The sequence below is a fragment of the Narcine bancroftii genome, chromosome 5, assembly GCF_036971445.1.
Source record: "Narcine bancroftii isolate sNarBan1 chromosome 5, sNarBan1.hap1, whole genome shotgun sequence".
NCBI classification, from domain to species: Eukaryota; Metazoa; Chordata; class Chondrichthyes; order Torpediniformes; family Narcinidae; genus Narcine; species Narcine bancroftii.
This window is the reverse complement of record NC_091473.1, coordinates 177,894,088-177,916,273: the sequence shown is the minus strand read 5'-3', so window position 1 is coordinate 177,916,273 and position 22,186 is coordinate 177,894,088. Positions and strand designations below refer to the sequence as shown.

Here is a 22,186-nt window from a genome sequence, read left to right as displayed (position 1 = left end):
GATGGTGTTCAGAGTTTCAATGCCATCAGAGGTCACACAGAAAGAGCTACCTAATCTTTGACCTGCCCCATTTGTGTCCTCATTATCCAGGCTTTCCTGAATCTCATGAGACTACCCAAGGAAGCAGAAGAATTATCTAAGCACCCATTTTAATTGGGAGAGCACTTTCCCGAACAACATTTGAGAGAACAATGCCCCAATGGATCAAATAAAGTTTTCCATATCCACCATCATCAGTGATCACCTTTGGGAATGGCCAGGTGCTTCTACTCCCTTGCCCTCCCTTCCAGCCATTTTTGGTGGCTTGCTAATCATGGAGCTCTGGGTCTGCATCTGAACAGCTTTAGAATCAAAATAATATCTCCAAAACAATAAGCAGCTCTGGTGTTTTGGCTCTGGGTTCAGTGACTGAAATTAGCAGACATCGGGTAAGTTGATATCATCTGAAGCACGTTTTATTCATGACATAAAACATTACTGCACAATACAGGCCCTTCACCTCATGATGTTGTGCCCTCCTACTCAACAATCTAATTTTGTTCCTACTGAACACCCTTAATGCTTTTTCTCTTTTATCCGTGTGCCTAAGAGTCCTTTGAATATCCCTATTTATTGTACTAACCTCCAGCAATACATTCCAGGCATCCACTGCTCTCTGACATCTCCTCTAAAAGGAGACATGGGGGAACCTGCTGGAACGTTTTCATATCACAGATCATATATCCAGGTCCAAGTATCTGACCAAAAATCTGACAGGATGCCAAGTGGGTGAAAGCTAAATTTCAAATTCACCTTTTAAGGCAGTAATTGATAGGTTCTTGATTACTTACCCAGGGTATCAAAGGTTATGAGAAGGCCAAATAGTGGGGCTGAGTGGGAAAATGGTTGAATGGTGGTGCAGATTCAATGGGCTGAATGCTCCTGTGTCTTATGGCTTTTGTTGCTGCCTCAACCAAGGGGCAATGCAAGAGTGCTAATTCACCTTCTGCAACAGGTAGTCCTGATGCAAGTTACCACATCTGCGTCTGTTGGAAGACTAGTGGGTTTAGTCAGTGGGCAAGGTCAGACCAGGACAATGCACTGCTGTGATGTTGACAGTGAAATAGCCTGTGAGTAAGGGTTACACCACAAGATCAGCCACTGCGAAAGAGTTGCAGGCGATTCCCTTGGAACCATGATGAAGAAAAAAGCAAAAAGAGGGAAAAACTTTGGGGCAGCACGGTGAGTGTAGAGTCAGCACAACATTGTTACAGCGCCAGCGATCAGGACCAGGGTTCGAATCCCGTGCTATCTGTAAGGAGTTTGTACGTTTTCTCCACATCTGGCGTTTCCTCCCACTGTTCAAAACGTACCTGGAGCTGCAGGTTAATGGGGTGTAAATTGGGCACCATGGGCTGAGGTGACCTGTTACCGTGCCGTATGTCTAAATTTACGTTTTAAAACACTGAGAGGACAATGGGAATCTGTGAGTCAACATAACTCAAGACACGCTACCTTATCTTAATAAAATTCTTCTGCAGATTCAAGTTCATACCATTTTGACGGATGTCCTCATAGTGCACTGGTCCAATGGGCCTGCTCAGTGCTTTCTCTTCCTCTTGCTCCCACTGCTGCCGCTGAAGCTCCCTTCTCATGTCTTCCGAAAGCAGTGTCTTTTTATCCCCCTCCTGCCTGTGAATGGTTCAAGAGAAGCATTACATAGAGATCTCGTCACAGCACCCCAGGATAGTTCTAATAGCTTGCAGACTGCTTCTTTTATTAAAGGTAGAAACATTAACAGTGAACATCTGAGGATGGTGAAATTACCAAACAATGCATCAAAGAATAAGCGGCCAATCATGAAAATCTGAAATCGAGACAAAGTGTACAGAGCACAGATGAAGCAGAAGATAGTGGGGGCAGGGGTCGCAAGTTCAAAAAAATAAATTTGTAACAAACTGTAGAGAAGGGAGAGGAGTGGAGAGAAAGGGAATGTCTGGAGTCCAAAGATATCCAGGTAAGTCAAGAGATGAAGGCAGGATTCGGAGAGAGAGAGAGAATTACAAACAAAAGAGCAAGCTGAAACTGCTAGAGGCAAAGCAAAAGATAATGCTGGAGATTCATAGCAAGCCATGTGGCTGCTGAGGAGAAAGAACAAATTAAAGTGAAATGGTTAGCCTTAACTCAGAGGGAAAATTATTGATATCAATGCTCAATTCCAAGGGCTACAACCTGTCTTGACAGAAGGCAAGGAACTGTTCTTGAGCTTAAATTGAGATTTGCAATACTTGGAACTCAACACTGAATTCAAAAATCTCAGATAACTGGCCTGCTCTGAGGGAAGGTCATCTATTAGAGTGATTTCTCTCTGCACAGATGCAGCCAGATTTGCTGGGTGTTATTTATTTGCTGGGTCAGATGTCCAGAATCTGCAGTACTGTATTCCCTGATCCCTCTGTCTACCACACTCTCAGTCCCCTACTATTTACCATGCATGTCCTTTCTTGGTTTCTCCTTCCAAAATGCATCTCCTCTACATTAAATTCAATCTGCCATTTTTCAGCCCATTTTTACAGCTGGTCCAGATCCCTCCGCAAGCCGTCCTCACTGCCCATGCCTCCAGTATTTGTGTCATCTGCAAACTTGCTGATCCAATTTACCACATTATCATCCAGATCATTGATGTAGACAACAAATGATAATGGTCCCAGCACCGCTCACTGAGGCCCACCACTAATCACAGGCCTCCATCATCACTCTCTGGGTTCTCTGGGTTTTCTCGCACAGCCAATGTTGCATCCAGTTGACTACCTCACCATGAATATTAAGCGTCTGAACCTTCCTGACTATCCTCCCTTGTGGGACCTTGTCAAAGGCCTTACTAAAGTCTATGTAGACAATATCCACAGCCTTTCCTTCATCAACTTTCCTGGTAACCTCCTCAAAATAACTAACAGATTGGTGAAACCCAACCTACTATGCACAAAACCATGTTGACTATCCCTAACCAGTCTCTGACTATCCAAATACTTGTATATCTGATCTTAGAACACCTTCCTATAATTTACCTACTACTGACGTCGGGCTCAATGGTCTATAATTTTCAGGGTTACTTTTGCAGCCTTTTTTAAACAAGGAACAATGTGAGCTACCCTCTAATCCTCTGGCACCACACCCGAGGCTAAGGACTTTTTAAATATTTCTGCCAGGGCCCCTGCAATTTCTACACCAACCTCTCTCAAGATTCAAGTGAATATCTTGTCCAGGACCTGAGGATTTATCTACCCCTTATTTGCTTTAAGGCAGCAAGCACTTCCACCTCTTTAATCTGTACAAGTTCCATGATCTCACTGCATGTTTTCCTTACTTCCCTAACTCTGTGCCAGTTTTTTGAGTAAATACTGATGCAAATAAAAAAATTTAAGAATTCCCGCTCCATACGGTCAACCACTATGATCCTCAAGGGGACCATTTTTGTCCCTTACTATCCTTTTGCTCTTAATATACCTGTAAAAATTCTTAGGATTTTCCTTCATTGTCTGCCAAAGCAACCTCATGTCTTCTTTTAGCCTTCCTGATTTCTATCTTGAGGTTTTTATGCATTTTTATACTCCTCCTGTACCTCATTGCTTCGTGTTGCCTATACCTGCTATAGACTTCTCTCTTCTTCTGAGCCAGATCCCCAATATCACAACATCAGTGACTACTCGATGCTACCTTTTTTTTTTTATTTTTTATTTTTCACACCATAAATCACATTAACCATGGTACACACTTTTTCCTTTTCACACATATACAGTGCCATTTTCTCCCCCCCACTCCCTCCTCCCATCCCACCCTCCCTACCTCCCCCCTCCCATCCATTTAAGGTATAAAATCTAGGATACATTAAACCAGTCAGACAATGTTGTCATTCAATAAAAATACACCAGAAATTCTACTGAGTCCATTCTTTTCATTTCCTTTTCCTTCCGTTAACTTAGGTAATGATTGTCCCCGGTAGGTTTTCGCTATTGTATTTAATGTAAGGCTCCCATATTTGTTCGAATATTTCAATATTATTTCTTAAACTAGATGTTATTTTTTCTAATGGAATACATTTATTCATTTCTATATACCATTGTTGTATTTTCAAATTATCTTCCAATTTCCAGGTTGACATAATACATTTTTTTGCTACGGCTAGAGCTATCTTAACAAATCTTTTTTGTGCATCCTCCAAATCAATTCCAAATTCTTTGTTTTTTATGTTACTTAGGAGGAAGATCTCTGGATTCTTTGGTATATTGTTTTCTGTTATTTTATGTAATATCTGATTTAGATCTTCCCAAAATTTTTCTACTTTCTCACATGTCCAGATTGCATGAATTGTTGTTCCCATTTCTTTTTTACATCGAAAACATCTATCAGATACTGTTGGGACCCATTTATTTAACTTTTGAGGTGTAATGTATAGCCTGTGTATCCAGTTATATTGTATCATACGTAACCTCGTATTTATTGTATTTCTCATCGTTCCGGAGCATAACTTCTCCCATGTTTCCTTTTTTATCTTTATATTTAAATCTTGTTCCCACTTTTGTTTAGTTTTACCATTTGTTTCCTCATTCTCCTTTTCTTGCAGTTTAATATACATATTTGTTAAAAATCTTTTGATTATCATTGTATCTGTAATCACATATTCAAGGTTACTTCCCTCTGGCAAACTCAAACTGCTTCCTAATTTATCCTTCAAGTAGGATCTCAATTGGTAATATGCCAGCGCTGTATCTTGAGTTATATTGTACTTATCTTTCATTTGTTCAAAGGATAAGAATCTATTTCCTGAAAAACAATTTTCTATTCTTTTAATCCCTTTTTTTCCCCCATTCTCTAAAGGAAAGGTTATCTATTGTAAAAGGGAGTAACTTGTTTTGCGTCAATATTAGTTTTGGTAATTGATAATTTGTTTTATTTCTTTCTACATGAATCTTCTTCCAAATATTGAGGAGATGATGTAATACTGGAGAACTTCTATGTTGTACCAATTTTTCATCCCATTTATATAATATGTGTTCAGGTATCTTTTCCCCTATTTTATCTAATTCTAATCTGGTCCAATCTGGCTTTTCCCTTGTTTGATAAAAATCTGATAGGTATCTTAATTGTGCGGCTCTATAATAATTTTTAAAGTTTGGCAGTTGTAAGCCTCCTTGTTTATACCATTCTGTTAATTTATCTAGTGCTATCCTCGGTTTCCCCCCTCTCCATAAAAATTTCCTTATTATTTTCTTTAACTCCTTGAAGAATTTCTCTGTCAGTTGTATTGGCAATGCCTGAAATAAGTATAATATCCTTGGAAAAATTTTCATTTTAATACAGTTTATCCTTCCTATTAGTGTTAGTGATAAATCTTTCCAATGCTCTAAATCGTCCTGTAATTTTTTCATTAGTGGATAATAATTGAGTTTATATAGTTGGCCGAGATTTTTGTTTATTTGTACACCTAGGTATCGTATTGCTTGCATTTGCCATCTAAATGGTGATTCCTTCTTAAATTTTGAGAAATCCGCATTATTCATAGGCATTGCTTCACTTTTATTTACGTTGATCTTGTAACCCGACACTTCTCCATATTCCTTCAATTTCTTATATAATTCTTTTATTGATAGTTCTGGTTCTGTTAAGTACACTATAACATCATCCGCAAATAAACTGATTTTATATTCCTTGTCTTTTATTTTTATTCCTTTTATATTATTTTCTGTTCTTATCAATTCTGCTAGTGGTTCTATAGCTAACGCAAACAATAAAGGTGATAGTGGGCATCCCTGCCGTGTTGACCTGCTTAAGTTAAATTGCTTTCATACATGTCCATTTACTGTCACTTTCGCTAACGGTCCCTTATATAATGCTTTAATCCAATTAATATACTTCTCCGGTAAACTGAATTTTTGCAATACTTTGAACAAATAATTCCATTCTACTCTGTCAAAGGCCTTCTCTGCGTCTAAAGCAACTGCTACTGTAGGTGCTTTATTCCCTTCTACTGCATGAATTAAGTTAATAAATTTACAAATATTGTCTGTTGTGCGTCTTTTTTTGATAAATCCAGTTTGGTCTAAATTTACCATTTTCGGTACATACTCTGCTAATCTGTTTGCTAATAGTTTAGCTATTATCTTATAATCTGTGTTAAGTAAAGATATTGGTCTATATGACGCTGGTGAGAGTGGATCTTTCCCTTGCTTTAGTATTACTGTAATTATTGTTGTTTTACATGAATCTGGTAAGCTTTGTGTTTTATCAATCTGGTTGATTACTTCCAGGAGGGGCGGAATTAATAAGTCTTTAAATGTTTTGTAGAATTCTATTGGGAATCCATCCTCTCCTGGTGTCTTATTATTTGGTAATTTTTTTTATTATCTCTTGTATTTCTACTATTCCAAATGGCTCTGTTAAATTATTTTGTTCCTCTATTTGTAGTTTTGGTAGTTCAATTTTAGTCAGAAATTCATCTATTTTCCCTTCTTTTTCAGTTCGGTATAATTGTTCATAGAATTCTCTAAAGTTTTCCTTAATTTCTTTTTGATTATATGTAATTTGTTTGTCTTTTTTCCTTGATGCCAATACCATTTTCTTAGCTTGTTCTGTCTTAAGCGGCCATGCTAGGATTTTGTGCGTTTTTTCACCTAGTTCATAATATTTCTGTTTTGTCTTCATTTTATTCTTCTCCACCTTATATGTTTGTAGTGTTTCATATTTTATTTTTTTATCCGCCAATTCTCTTCTTTTAGTTGTATCTTCCTTCATTACTAATTCTTTTTCTATATTTACTATTTCCCTTTCCAACTGCTCTGTTTCCTGATTATAGTCCTTCTTCATCTTGGTTACATAACTTATTATTTGCCCTCTAATGAATGCTTTCATTGCATCCCATAGTATAAACTTATCTTCCACTGATTCCGTATTTATTTCAAAATACATTTTTATTTGTTTTTCAATAAATTCTCTAAAATCCTGCCTTTTAAGTAACATGGGGTTTAATCTCCATCTATACATTCTTGGAGGGATGTCCTCTAACTTTACTGTCAATATTAAGGGTGAATGGTCCGATAGTATTCTAGCTTTATATTGTTTTTCTTACTCTATCTTGCATACGAGCTGATAACAAAAATAGGTCTATTCTTGAGTATGTTTTATGTCTAGCCGAGTAATATGAATATTCCTTTTCCTTTGGGTGTTGTTTCCTCCATATATCCAAAAGTTGCATTTCTTCCATCGATTTAATTATAAATTTGGTTACTTTGTTCTTTCTGTTAATTTTTTTGCCAGTTTTGTCCATATTTGAATCCAAATTCAGGTTGAAATCCCCTCCTATTAATATGTTCCCTTGCGTATCTGCTACCTTCAAAAAGATATCTTGCATAAACTTTTGATCTTTTTCGTTAGGTGAATATATATTGAGTAGATTCCAAAACTCCGAATATATCTGACATTTTATCATTACATATCTCCCTGCTGGATCTATTATTTCCTCTTCTATTTTAAATGGCACATTTTTACTAATTAATATAGCTATTCCTCTTGCTTTTGAATTATACGATGCTGCTGTTACGTGTCCTACCCAATCTCTCTTTAATTTCTTGTGCTCCAATTCAGTTAAATGTGTTTCTTGCACAAATGTAATATCAATTTTTTCTTTTTTCAGTAAATTTAGCAGTTTCTTCCTTTTAATTTGGTTATGCATTCCATTAATATTTAAAGTCATATAGTTCAACGTAGCCATTTTATACTTTGTTTATCTTCCCTTTCCGTTTCTCCATCATTACCTTTCCTTCTTATCCATTTCTGTTTTCTTGTTTTGAACCCTTTATAAGACAACATTCCTAAAATATCAAACATTTTCCTTATTCTCCTATTTAAAACTTCTTTAGCCCCAATCTCCCCTTCCCCTCCTGAGTTGTCCTTTATCCCTTGTCGGACAACCACATCTCCCCTCTCCATTTGGATTTGCGAATTCACTCGCAAGCATCAGCTGATTTTGCAGTGACCGCAACTCCTCCCCACACAGCCCCCCCAGAAAAGATTTCACTTTTCATATGTAACAAAGGTCACTCTTTTAGTTCCCTCCTTATTCCCTCTATTCCATTTCCTTCCCTTATTAATTCTTGTCTATACTATCTATATTTTCCTCTAAATACGGATACATTCATGTATGCACATTATACATATACACACATATACCTCTTTACCCACATTCATATAAATCGTGGTCATTTTTACTCTTATTACATATCTTCATCTCTCTGGTTGTTTTGTAGTTGTTCTGCAAATTTCCTTGCTTCCTCTGGATCCGAGAATAGTTTTTTTTCCATAAGATCGTTTTCGATGTATTGAACTCCTTTCTCTTCTTCAGGAGTTCAAAACTTATATCTGGATAAATGAAGATTTTTTGCCCTTTGTACTCCAGTGGCTTGTTGCCCTCTCTTACTTTTTCCATTGTCTTCTCCAGTACCTTTTCTCTTGTAGTATATCTTAGGAATTTTACTAAAATAGATCTTGGCTTTTGTTGTGGTTGTGGTTTTAAGGCCAATGCTCTATGTGCCCTTTCTATTTCCATTTCTTGCTGTAGTTCTGGACATCCTAGGATCCTGGGGATCCAATCTTTTATAAACTCTCTCATATTCTTGCCTTCTTCATCTTCCTCAAGGCCCACTATCTTTATGTTATTTCTTCTGTTATAATTTTCCATTATATCTATTTTCTGAGCTAACAGTTCTTGTGTCTCTATAACATTTTTATTAGATTCCTCTAATTTCTTTTTTAAGTCCTCTACCTCCATTTCTACTGCTGCTTCCCGCTCTTCCATCTTGTCCATTCTCTTTCCCATTTCTGTTAAGGTCATATCTATTTTATTCACTTTCTCTTCTGTATTGTTTATTCTTCTTCTTAAATCATTAAATTCTTGCGCTTGCCATTCTTTAAATGACTCCATGTATTCTTTAATAAGAGAAAGTATATCCTTTATCTTGCCTTTCCCTTCTTCTTCTATTTCACTGTACTCTTCCTCTTCCTCTTCTTCTTCCTCTGGGTTGGCCATCTGTTGTTTCTTTGTTGCCCTTTTCTTCTCTTCTTTCTTGTTTTCGTTGTCTTCTATGTTCTCCTCTTGCTGCAGGTGTTCTGCAGCTGTCATTGCCGGCTGTGGAGATCGACTCCCCAGCTGGTCACCCCTCTCGTCGGTGTGTTTTTTTGCATGCACGGTTGCGCACTTTTACTCGGCTCAGCGAGCCATTTTTGTAGTCCACTTTCTACTGACCTGAGGGAGCGGGTTTCTCTCTCCACCGCGGGCCTCTTCGAACAGGTAAGGCCTTCTCCTTCTTCTTCCGTTGTCTTCTCTTCCTCTCTTCTTACCGTTGATTTCGATTTTTCTTTTTTCGTCGCCATCTTCTTTCCACCTTTATACTCACTTTTCTTTAATTTTTATTTTTGTGCCTTTGTGTTTTCCTTTGTTTTTTCCGACTTTTCTGGAGAGGGCTGGAGTTCACCGTCCGGCCACTACTCCATCACGTGACTCCCCCCACTACTCGATGCTACCTCATGCATCCATAATGAGCTTGTTGACTTCATCCACTTTGTCTATCAAGAGTTTGTTTCCCGAGATGGACAAAGGGAAAGTTGCAAGAGTGAATTTGAGGCCAGGGAGGAAGTTGGCAGAAGGGAAGCGCCATTGTCCTTAATTTGCAAGGTTGACTTGTGAACATTAATAGTCTTGATTCCTTGCCACATGTGCCTTGTGTCGCACAGCCGGCTGTGGATCTTCTGTGCGTACGCCCGCTTTGCCTTCCCAATCACACGGGAGAGTTCAGACCTGACTGATCGTCATGCCATCCTACACCCTGTCCTGAAGTCAGCATCACATGCTCTGAGAAGGGCCAGCGTCTCTGCATCAAACCATGGTTTCCGATTAGCCCTTGCTGGGAAGCACTGGTGACATCCTCAATACATTTGCTGATGTAGCCAGTCACTGAGCTCGTGTACTCAGATGCAATTCTGAGATGAGGATAAATTTTAGAGCAGGAAAAAAAAACAAATCTGTACTGCATCATTCCAAGATGTGCAACATTGTGAATTTAGCATGCACCTCTGCAAGAACCTGCGTGGCATCTGTTCTGTATTGCAATATCCCGCAAACACCAGAGAGTTGAATGACGACTTCACGTTTCTGGTGATAGTGATTTGAGGAGGAATTTTGAGCAGGATGCAGTAACATCTAACATCTCCGTATCCTCAGCATTATAGTCAACCAGACTGGAGGAAGCAGACACTGTTACTGGTCGTACTGCAACAGTTGAACACCGCACAAACAAAAGTACTAGCAACTGCCACGGTCTGTAAGGAATTCTCCTTATCTCTGCGTTTTTCCCGGTTTCCTTCCACCCTTCAGAACGTACACGGATGTAGGTTAATTTGGGTGGAATCGGGCCACATGGGTTTAAATGGCTGGAATCGGTTTCTACCATACTGTAAATAAAATTGAAATTTAGAATATCTAGTTGTACACCCAATCATTTTTGGGCCTATTGAAGCATTTGTGTACGAAAAAGTAAAGTACGTGAAAATTTTGCAAGTTAATCTGGATAGTCAAAACACTCAGCTGTGACTAATTTCTGCAGCTCCCGTAACCAATTCTTGCTCAAACAAGGACTTTATGTACTATTACCTTGAGTCCCTCAGATCTCTATCCAGAGCGAGCAGTCCCGACAAGTCTTTTTTCATGCATCTTCGGGATCGGCCTAAAGTGTCCACGTAGTCCACCCTGAGAGCCAAGTACAGAAAAGGCACAGCTCTTAGTTTCATTACCCTACACACCCGCAAGTGTAAAGTCCTTATGTCTACATTATGAGGGGAGGAGACCGTCCCATCAGCAGGAAGCAAGAGTGCATTTTAAGTCAGGATTTCAGATGATAACATTAAACAGAAAGTGTCAATTTTTTGAACCATTGCCCAAAGCCGATAGAAAATACCTTTAAGTGTTCTAAAATTGTTCTCTACACTAAGGGTACATTACCTTATCCTTAACACGTGTCTGCTGTTAACAATCAACTCAAAAAGTGCATTTTGATTTGAATTTTTTTTTAAATTCACAATCAAACAGATCTGCCCGTGACTGTACTGGTCGAAATTATCGGCATAGAACTCGTGGAGTTGAAGTCATGCCTTCACCCAGAGGCATGCTAAATGCATCAGAATGGAACAGATCCATCAGCTGACTCAGTGAGGCGTTCAGAAGCTCATACTGGCAGAAGCATCGGGTAATTAATATTGGGGCATCAACCTGGCAAAGCTGAAACACAGGATTACTGTATGGAGCATTGTTACAAAGCTGACCAATCCAGGTAACACAGATTGTTTTTGCAGCTTGAAGCAGTCATTTTAGAATTGTATAATACCATGGAGCTACCCTCCGAGTGCACCTCACCATTCTTCGTTGGGGTCCTTGGCTGGCGCAACATCAGAAGCAGGTACTGCATCCTCATCTCTCTCAGTCTCTGGTACCTGCGACGTCTGACTCTCACTGTACAGCTCTTTCTGCTTGTCGAAGATCTTCTGCGTGAAATCAACCAGATACATGCTTTCTGTTTCTTCATCTGCCACAGCATTACAAGATGTTGGTTTATATTAGAGACAGAAAAACAGAAAGAAGAAAAATAATAACTTGCATTGGAATCCAAACCATCTCAGTTAACTCCATAGAGTTGACAATTCTATTTCCCTCACTTCTGTTCCCACATTGAACTTGAATAGGGGCTCCTCTCGTCTTCTCCTCCCATCCAACTAGCCTTCGCATTCAACTGATCATCCTCTTGTAATTCCTGCCACGTTCCACGAGACTGGACCACTTGATGCTCCCTTGCCTCGCCTTCACCACAGTGAAGGTGCTTTCTCTCTCGGCCTCCTTTCCCACTCTTACATCGTCACCAAACGCTGCTCTTCATAAAGTTCTTTCCCATGGAGCTTCACAGAATGAGAAAGCGAAAAATGAGGCGGTCCAGTTGATGGCAGAGTCCCACCATACCACATGCAGTAAAAGATGAGCAGTCTGGATACTGCCTTTAAAATCAATTTACGAGACTTGGTTGTAATTTTGTAGTCTCTTGCATATGTATCTTTTCTTGAGGGCCATACAGTTTTTTTTTTTGCACTATCTAAAAGTAGAAATTCTGCCTCACCTGCAGGAAAAATAACCTCATGATTGTATAGGATGTCATGCACGTTCTCTGACAATAAATCTCAACTTTGGCCTGACTTTGATTAAAAGATAACAGATCATATTGGGACAGATGACACTCTCTTTGACACCACTATGATCATTACACAGCTCAAGGTGAGATGGAAACAGCCAACTTCACTTCATGATTACTCTACAATTGATATTGCTTTCAACATTTCTCCAGAATGAAAGTTTAAAACATTATCCAACTGACCTGGAAAATCTCCTTTGGTCATCTGATCATAAAGTTTTGCTTTTTCCTCCAACCTCTGTCTAAAGTAAACACAAATTAATTAAACCTGGACTAATTCACGCCAAGCATAAACATGGCTTTTTTTTTATATAAAAAAGCAGATCACAAATATTCTCCTGTAAGTGGCCCTTTTAAATATCTCTTTTTTAAAATCTGAGCAAAGGCAAAAGTAGACAATGGTCAGACTGGAGCAGTGAGTACAGATGGTTCAGGTTCAAGGAGGTGGACTAGCCCATAATCAAGTTGCTTCCCTTCCATCTCAGTCTCTGTGAACAAATGAGTTGCAATGGCTGTTTTCCATTTTAGTGCTTCTGAGGCCATTTTAGAAAGTTAAATCTTCTGAGCCACTTTGTTTCAGACCCAAGGATGAAGTCCATCACAACCTTGAGACTCATGAGCCCACAGATCCAACAATTTGGGAATCAAAAGTTCTGCAGATGCCGAAAACATGAAACAAACCCAAAAAGTTCTTGCAATAATCAATACATTTGGCACATTGATGCAAACAATTCTTTGAACCAAAATAGTAATTTGTTTCATTTTCCACAAATGCAGTCTGACATGCTGAGCATTTCCAGGATTTAATGTTTTAATCAAGTTTGCTGAGCTCCACATGGCCCTTCTCATGAAGGTACCAGAGAGTTACTGGCACCATGCCTTCAAAACTCTTACCTGGATTTATCAAGTGCATGTTCTTCCTCAAACCTTTCTTCAACATCCTTCTCAGAACGATCAGACACTCCAATATTTTGTTTACTCCAGATTCCAGGCTTCTATGAAATTTATCCATAAATATTTCATTAATCTGCATCTCAGAGGATTAGAAAATATTGACTAAAAAAAATGAGCAGCACAGTTAGCGTAGTGGGGTCACACAACGTGAGCCCTCCCTTCAAAACGTACCGGGGGGGGGGGTTGTTGGTTAATTGGGGTGGCACGAGCTCGTAGGTCAGAAGGGTCTGTTACCGTGCTGCACGACTACCTTTAATTTGATGGACAGTGCACGAGCAAACATTACAGCTCAAACTTGTACACAAAGAACTAATTACTTTAGTAAAAGCAAGGAATAATCACAGAAGAACAGAAATTTTCATAATGTGACACCAACCAACCTTCTTTCAAATACCACTGAATTAAAATGCAGGCACAAATCTGGAAACAAGATACTTTGCCAGCTGAGAATCATAATATTCAGCATTAAATAATCTTTAAAGGCACCATAAATAACAGCAAACCTAGAACCATACACTACAGCACAGAAAACAGGCTATTTGGCCCTTCTAGTCTATACCAACCATCATTCTGCTAGTCCCAATGACCTGCTCCCATTCCATAACTCTCCCATCCATGTATTTATCCAATTTATTCTTAAAACTTATGATCAAGCCCACATTCACCACATCAGATGGCAGCTCATTCCACACTCCCACCACTCTGAGTGAAGAACTTTCCCCTAATGTTCCCTATAAACCTTTCCCCTTTCAGTTTAAAACTATGTCCTCTCATATTTGTCTCCCCCAATCTAAGTGGAAAAAGTCTACTCGCATCCACTCTGTCTACACCTCTCATAATCTTGTAAACCTCTATCAAATCTCCCCTCAGTCTTCTTCGCTCCAAGGAATAAAGTCCTAACCTGCTTAATCTTTCCCTGTAACTCAACTCCTGAACACCCAGTAACATCCTAGTAAATCTTCTCTGCACTCTTTCAATCTTACTGATATCCTTCCTGTAGTTAGGTGACCAGAACTGCACACAGTATTCCAAATTTGGCCTCACCAATGTCTTAAGCAACTTCAATCTAACATCCCAAAATCTATACTCCATATTTTGATTTATAAAAAAGCTAAGATGCCAAAAGTTTTCTTTACAACCCTGTGCACTTGCGACACCACCTTTAGGAAACAATGCATCTGTATTCCCAGATCTCTTTGTTCCTCCGCACTCCTCAGTGCCTGACCATTTACTGTGCATGCCCTACCTTGGCTTGCTCTTCCAAAATGTAACACCCCACACTTGTCTGCATTAAACTCCATCTGCCATTTTTTGGCCCATCCTCCCAGTTGGTCCAGATCCCTCTGCAAGCTTTGAAAATCTTCCTCACTGTCCACAACATCTCCTATCTTTGTCTCATCAGCAAACTTGCTGATCCAATTTACCATGTTGTCATCCAGATCATTGGTATAGACAACAAACAACAATGGTCCCAGCACTGATCCCTGAGGCATACCACTAGTCTGAGAAGCAACCATCCAATACCACTCTCTGTCTTCTCCCACACAACCAATTTCATATCCAGTTTACAACCTCTCCATGGATACCTAGTGTCTTAACGTTCTGAACTAACTTCCCATGTGGGACCTTGTCAAAGGCCTTACTAAAGGCCATGTAGACAACATTCACAGCCTTTGCTTCATCTACCTTCTTGGTAACCTCCTCAAAAAACTCTACAAGATTCATTAAACATGCACAAAGCTATGCTGACTGTCCTTAATCAGCCCATGGCTGTCCAAATATCTATATATCCGATCTCTCAGAATTCCTTCCAATAATTTACCTACTACTGAAGTCAGGCTCACCAGCCTACAATTACCTGGTTTATTTTTGGAGCCCTTTTTTAAACAACTGGGTGACAACATGAGCTACACTCCAATCCTCCGGCACCACACCACACCCATGGCTAAGGACAGTTTGAATATATCTGCCAGGATCCCAGCAATTTCGATACTCGTCTCCCTCAATGACCAAGGGAATATAGAATCCAGCCTGGTGGATTTATCAACCTTTATTCACTGTAATGCAGCAAACTCCTCCTCCTCCTCAATCTCCATATATTCCGTGGCACTACTGCTCGTTTCCCTTCCTTCCTTATACACCATGCCATTTTCCTGAGTAAATACTGATGCAAAAAAAACTGTTTACAATTTCCCCCATTACATGAGGCTCCACACATAGTTGACCACTCTATTCTCAATTTTGTCACTTACTATCTTTTTACTCTTAATATACTTGTAGAATCCCTTCAGGTTTACTTTCCCATTATCTGCCAAAGCAACCTCATGTCTTGCTTATGCCTTCCTGATTTTCTTCTTGAGTATTCTCTTGCATTTGTTGTACTCTTCAACGATCTTATTGTTGCCTATACTTGCTACACATCTCCCTCTTCTTAACCAGATCACCAATATCCCTTGAAATCCAGGGTTCCCTATGCCTGTTAACTTTACCTTCAATCCTAACAGGAACATACAGACTGCACTCAAAATGTCACCTTTGAAGGCCATCCACGTACTTAACAGACCCTTGATGGAAAACAAGATATCCCAATTCACTCTTCCTAGATCCTTTCTCATTTCCACAAAATTTGTTTGCCTCCAATTTAGAATCCCAACATGAGGACCAGATTTATCTTTTACCATAATTAATTTGAAGTTAATGACATTATGGTCAATGGACTCAAATTGTTTGCCTACACATACATCTATCACCTGACCTGTCTTGTTTCCTAATAGGAGATTAAGTACTGTATCCACTCTCGTTGGTACCTTTGTATATTGATTTAGAAAACTTTCCTGAACACATTTCACAAACTCCAAGCCACCCAGCCCTTTCACAGTATGGGAATCACATTTTTGAACAGATTACTTTCTCGTGCAAGGAAATTAAGAAATAAATCCACTAGCCAATGCATCCCAATGTGCTAGAACATCATTCAATCATGTCATGATCTCACCAAACACAAATAAAATTTCAAGGGTGAACTTCTGTATTTGGGGTGTTGAAAGTTTTCCTTACTTCATAATCTTGAAAAATTCACAATAATAAATAAAACCACAAGGAGCCTGACAAAAAATGACAATAGCAATGGCTAGAGCTTTCATACCTTGTTGGGAAGCTTTACTTTATACGGAACCCCTGCAGCTTTCAGAAGTTTATCCTGTTTGAACTCTTCTTGTTTCCGATAAAGTTCTGCCTTCAGATCGACCAACTACAATACAAATTTTTTTTTTAAAAAGAGAGGTATTTAGAACACTTAAAAATTATAGACCCCAATAAATCAGACACAAAATACAAGTAGTTATAGACAGATCTTGTTTTTACCCTCAGAGATAATCTTTTAATTCCAACACTGCTGTTTCAATATCAAACATTATAATAGGTTTATTAAAAATGCAATTATATTTTGTAGAGATACAAGCAAACAATTCTACTATCTGCAAATTTTAATAAAGGCTAATTAAGGCTTGTTCCACAGGGCCTGTGCCCAAGATGGGTGCACTTGTGCTTGGCAGCAGCCGCAAAGGGGAGAGGGGGGGGCAGACCCGGGCGGGGGGAGGGGGGGGCAGACCCGGGCGGGGGGAGGGGGGGGCAGACCCGGGCGGGGGGAGGGGGGGGCAGACCCGGGCGGGGGGAGGGGGGGGCAGACCCGGGCGGGGGGAGGGGGGGGCAGACCCGGGCGGGGGGAGGGGGGGGCAGACCCGGGCGGGGGGAGGGGGGGGCAGACCCGGGCGGGGGGAGGTGGGGGCAGACCCGGGCGGGGGGAGGGGGGGGCAGACCCGGGCGGGGGGAGGGGGGGGCAGACCCGGGCGGGGGGAGGGGGGGGCAGACCCGGGCGGGGGGAGGGGGGGGCAGACCCGGGCGGGGGGAGGGGGGGGCAGACCCGGGCGGGGGGAGGGGGGGCAGACCCGGGCGGGGGGAGGGGTGGGCAGACCCGGGCGGGGGGAGGGGGGGGCAGACCCGGGCGGGGGGAGGGGGGGCAGACCCGGGCGGGGGGAGGGGGGGCAGACCCGGGCGGGGGGAGGGGGGGCAGACCCGGGCGGGGGGAGGGGGGGCAGACCCGGGCGGGGGGAGGGGGGGGCAGACCCGGGCGGGGGGAGGGGGGGCAGACCCGGGCGGGGGGAGGGGGGGCAGACCCGGGCGGGGGGAGGGGGGGCAGACCCGGGCGGGGGGAGGGGGGGCAGACCCGGGCGGGGGGAGGGGGGGCAGACCCGGGCGGGGGGAGGGGGGGCAGACCCGGGCGGGGGGAGGGGGGGCAGACCCGGGCGGGGGGAGGGGGGGGCAGACCCGGGCGGGGGGAGGGGGGGGCAGACCCGGGCGGGGGGAGGGGGGGGCAGACCCGGGCGGGGGGAGGGGGGGGCAGACCCGGGCGGGGGGAGGGGGGGGCAGACCCGGGCGGGGGGAGGGGGGGCAGACCCGGGCGGGGGGAGGGGGGGGCAGACCCGGGCGGGGGGAGGGGGGGCAGACCCGGGCGGGGGGAGGGGGGGGCAGACCCGGGCGGGGGGAGGGGGGGGCAGACCCGGGCGGGGGGAGGGGGGCAGACCCGGGCGGGGGGAGGGGGGGCAGACCCGGGCGGGGGGAGGGGGGGGCAGACCCGGGCGGGGGGAGGGGGGGGCAGACCCGGGCGGGGGGAGGGGGGGCAGACCCGGGCGGGGGGAGGGGGGGGCAGACCCGGGTGGGGGGAGGGGGGCAGACCCGGGCGGGGGGAGGGGGGGCAGACCCGGGCGGGGGGAGGGGGGGGCAGACCCGGGCGGGGGGAGGGGGGGGCAGACCCGGGCGGGGGGAGGGGGGGGCAGACCCGGGCGGGGGGAGGGGGGGGCAGACCCGGGCGGGGGGAGGGGGGGCAGACCCGGGCGGGGGGAGGGGGGGGCAGACCCGGGCGGGGGGAGGGGGGGGCAGACCCGGGCGGGGGGAGGGGGGGGCAGACCCGGGCGGGGGGAGGGGGGGCAGACCCGGGCGGGGGGAGGGGGGGGCAGACCCGGGCGGGGGGAGGGGGGGGCAGACCCGGGCGGGGGGAGGGGGGGCAGACCCGGGCGGGGGGAGGGGGGGCAGACCCGGGCGGGGGGAGGGGGGGCAGACCCGGGCGGGGGGAGGGGGGGCAGACCCGGGCGGGGGGAGGGGGGGCAGACCCGGGCGGGGGGAGGGGGGGCAGACCCGGGCGGGGGGAGGGGGGGGGCAGACCCGGGCGGGGGGAGGGGGGGGCAGACCCGGGCGGGGGGAGGGGGGGGCAGACCCGGGCGGGGGGAGGGGGGGGCAGACCCGGGCGGGGGGAGGGGGGGGCAGACCCGGGCGGGGGGAGGGGGGGGCAGACCCGGGCGGGGGGAGGGGGGGCAGACCCGGGCGGGGGGAGGGGGGGGCAGACCCGGGCGGGGGGAGGGGGGGCAGACCCGGGCGGGGGGAGGGGGGGGCAGACCCGGGCGGGGGGAGGGGGGGGCAGACCCGGGCGGGGGGAGGGGGGGGCAGACCCGGGCGGGGGGGGGGGGCAGACCCGGGCGGGGGGGGGGGGCAGACCCGGGCGGGGGGAGGGGGGCAGACCCGGGCGGGGGGGGCAGACCCGGGCCCGGGCGAGGGGGGGGGGCAGACCCGGGCCCGGGCGAGGGGGGGGGGAAGACCCGGTGGTGGGGGCCGGTGGGGGACCCGAGGACGGGGGGAACCGGGACCATTTAGGCCACAATCCGCCCAGCAGCTCCGGCCGCAGTTGGCCCTCAGCCCGATCCTCGCTTGCACGAGCGTTTTGCTCGGTGACTCACCGATGACGCCGTCACGTCGAAAGTTTTCTTTTTTCTATCCATCGAGACACGAACTGGTTTAATTTACGACGTTATCCTCGATACTCCACATATAACTCCAGTACCATCTTAGTGAGGTCACGTTGCATTTACGCATACGCCGAGCCGCCATGTTAGTAAGGTCAGGTGTTTGCGGTCACAGGCAATGCTCATCCCCGATCGCCATGTTAGTAAGGTCAGGTGTTTGCGGTCACAGGCAATGCTCATCCCCGAGCCGCCATGTTAATAAGGTCAGGTGTTTGCGGTCACCAGTCGCTGCTGATGCCCGAGCCTCCATCTTTGTTAAGGTCAAAGACCACGACCAGGCCAAAAGCTCGAAGATTTAGTAATATCTACTTTATTCCGTGTGGGTTCCGGGTTTTCATCGTAAACTCTTGCTGATTTGCCATGATTTCACCAGTTGTAATGTTTATCTTGGTATAATTACCCAACATCAAATGGTTCAAAACTCTTTTATGATAATATAATATTCAAGGCTTCTGTTATAGTCACATAATAATACATTAAAAATGTAGCATACTTGATATACTTTAACTTTTAACATTAACAAAGGTGATGATCCGATCAAATTCTTGCTTTGTAATCAACTTGATTAATTCTCCCTTGGAGATGTGCCAATATTAAAAATAAATCTATCCTTGTATAAGAATCGTGTAAATTTGAATAAAAAGAATAATCTCTCTCTCTCTCTCTCTCTCTCACTCACTCTCTCTCTCTCGATTGAATTCTTCTGCATATGTCTATTAAATTCAGGTCCTTCATTAATGTCAAGATGGCTTTTGCTGCCTTTGTCCTTGTTACTGCTCAAGTTGATCTATCTAAAATTGTATATAAACAAAAATTGAAATTCCCAGCTGTTAAAATATTTTGATGTGCTCCTGACAAATTAAGAAATGTTTTTTGTAAGTTTTTCCTCATCTGTGTTTGGCACAGAAGAGTGCAGAATTCTGAAAAAAATTAACAATGTACTATAACACATCTTCCTGCAGGGTATGGACACAAGTCAGCAAGGGAATGGGATGCGAATTCATTATTGTGGTGGACAGCTCAACGAAACGATCTCCCAGTCTGTGCCCAGTCTCTCCAATGGGAGCACCGGATGCAGTAGGCGACCCCTGCAGATTCACATGGAAGAAAAGTTTGGGGCCCTGAATGGTGGTGAGGGAGGAGATGTAGGCACAAGTGGTGCTTCTCCTACTATCACAGGGGTCGGTACCAAGGGGGTGATTGTAATGACAGTGATCATGGTTGCAATCAACGAGCAATGCCTTACTGTTTGATTAGGCTTGGGTGCCACCAGCGGACTGACACAGAGAAAGAGAAACACAAGATGCAGATCTTTAATGGAGTCTTGCAGCCTTATGGTGCTGTTTACAATAACTTTAAAGTAAAGAACATTTTCCTTCATCCATGTGTTGTCTTAAGAACTCACATATACAAATACAAGATGAAACATGGTGTCAGAAGTGGGATGAAAGAAATTAAAAGGAATACTTTAAAAGGTAAAATCTAAAGTCAGCAACTGATCAGTGAAGATGACCTAGCACAGTAAAAAATGGAAGGATTACATCCACCAGTGAAGCTTCAGCTGACAGGTAATGTGGCTGAAAATTGGAACAGATTTAAACAGCATTTTGGATTGTATTTAGTGACAGTTGGAGCTGATGAGAAAAGTGATAAAGTGAAAGCATCAGTTTTCTTACATGTCGTGGATGATGAAGCCCTGGATGTGTATATTAACTTCACATTTGCTGCTGAAGGAGACAAAATGAAACTGGAAAAAATAATGGGAACAGTTTGAAGCATACTGCATGCCTAAACGTACCGTGACATTTGAGAGGCACAGATTTTTCATGTGTACAGAAAACAGTAGAAAGTATTGATCAGTATGTGATTGAATTGAGAAACAGAAGCAAAACACGTGAATTTGGTGGACTGACTGACTTGCTGATAAAAGACAGACTTCTGTGTGGTATTCCAGATAATAGTCTAAGGGAAAGACTGCTAAGAGAACAACATTTAGACCTGGAAAAATCCATAGCACTCTGTAGGGCTACAGAAACTGTAAAATTGCAGGCAAAAGAGCTGTTCAGTGAATCTAGCTGCAACGTGAATGCAGTGTGCAAGAATGGACAAAAACTGATTAACAAAAAGCACGCCAAAGTGGAAAGAGAGGCGTGGCCAGCGAACAAAAATGAAAGGGACAATTGAAAGCCATGTCATTGATGCGGTACATAACACCTTCCAAAAAAGTGTCCAACATATGGTAAAACATGAAATATGTGCAACAAAAGCAACCATTATGCCTATTGCTGTAGGAACCAAGTGTAACATGGTTCATGCAGTAGATGAAAGGGAGATAGAGGAATTCTATGTAGATATTGTGACTGAAAACAAGAACAAAAACAGAGACTGAATGTTGAAATTAAAAGTGAATGACATATACATTTCAGTTAAATGGGATACTGGAGCACAAATTAATGTAATATCAGAGACTGATTTTAAGAAGATTAGACCCAGACCAAAGATGTATGGAACAAAAGTGAAGGTGACAGGATATTTAGGTACCGATATACCAGTGCAAGGAGAATGCATGGTCAAAGTGAAACACAAGGACAAAGAGCACATGCTAGCATTCATCGTGGTACCAAAGGATGTACAGGCCATACTAGGTTTAACAGCCTGTGAGAAACTGAACCCGGTAAAAAAGAGTTCTCATGGTGTGGAAAGTTCATCTATGATGAACTCATGAAAGTGTACAAGGACCTATTTTAGGGTCTAGGCTGCCTTCCAGGAGAACACATGATCAGTGTGGATAAACGTGCCAGCGATAATACATTCATGCAGAAAAGTTCCATTTGCACTTAAAAAACAATTAAAAGCAGAGTTGGACAGGATGGAAAGCCTGAACATGATTCAGAAGATACATAAGCCAAAGGAGTGGGTGAGTTCACTCGTCATTTTGGACAGAAAAAATGGAAAGCTTAGAATTTGCCTGGATCTAAGAGATCTAAACAGAGCAATAAAGAGAGAACACCTTAAGCTTCCGATGTGTGAAGAAAATTATGTCACAGTTTGCAAATGCAACGTTCTTCAGCAAGTTAGATGCATCATCAGGATTTTGGCAGTTAAAATTGGATG

General features: G+C 43.9%; 1 protein-coding gene across 1 annotated transcript in view; it reads right to left on the bottom strand.

Annotated features, from left to right (window-relative positions):
- ccdc174 (coiled-coil domain containing 174) overlaps positions 1-19,166 on the bottom strand; it is a 30,127-nt gene extending 10,961 nt beyond the window's left edge. Inside the window, exons 1-7 of the mRNA XM_069939895.1 lie at positions 19,007-19,166; positions 16,363-16,467; positions 13,158-13,258; positions 12,447-12,505; positions 11,441-11,609; positions 10,682-10,777; positions 1,535-1,671 (exon numbers count right to left, since the gene is read on the bottom strand). Of these exons, the coding sequence (XP_069795996.1) occupies positions 1,535-1,671; positions 10,682-10,777; positions 11,441-11,609; positions 12,447-12,505; positions 13,158-13,258; positions 16,363-16,467; positions 19,007-19,048 (709 nt within the window). The 5' untranslated portion in view covers positions 19,049-19,166. The remainder of the gene's footprint in view (positions 1-1,534; positions 1,672-10,681; positions 10,778-11,440; positions 11,610-12,446; positions 12,506-13,157; positions 13,259-16,362; positions 16,468-19,006) is intronic.
- Between the last annotated feature and the right edge of the window lie 3,020 nt (positions 19,167-22,186).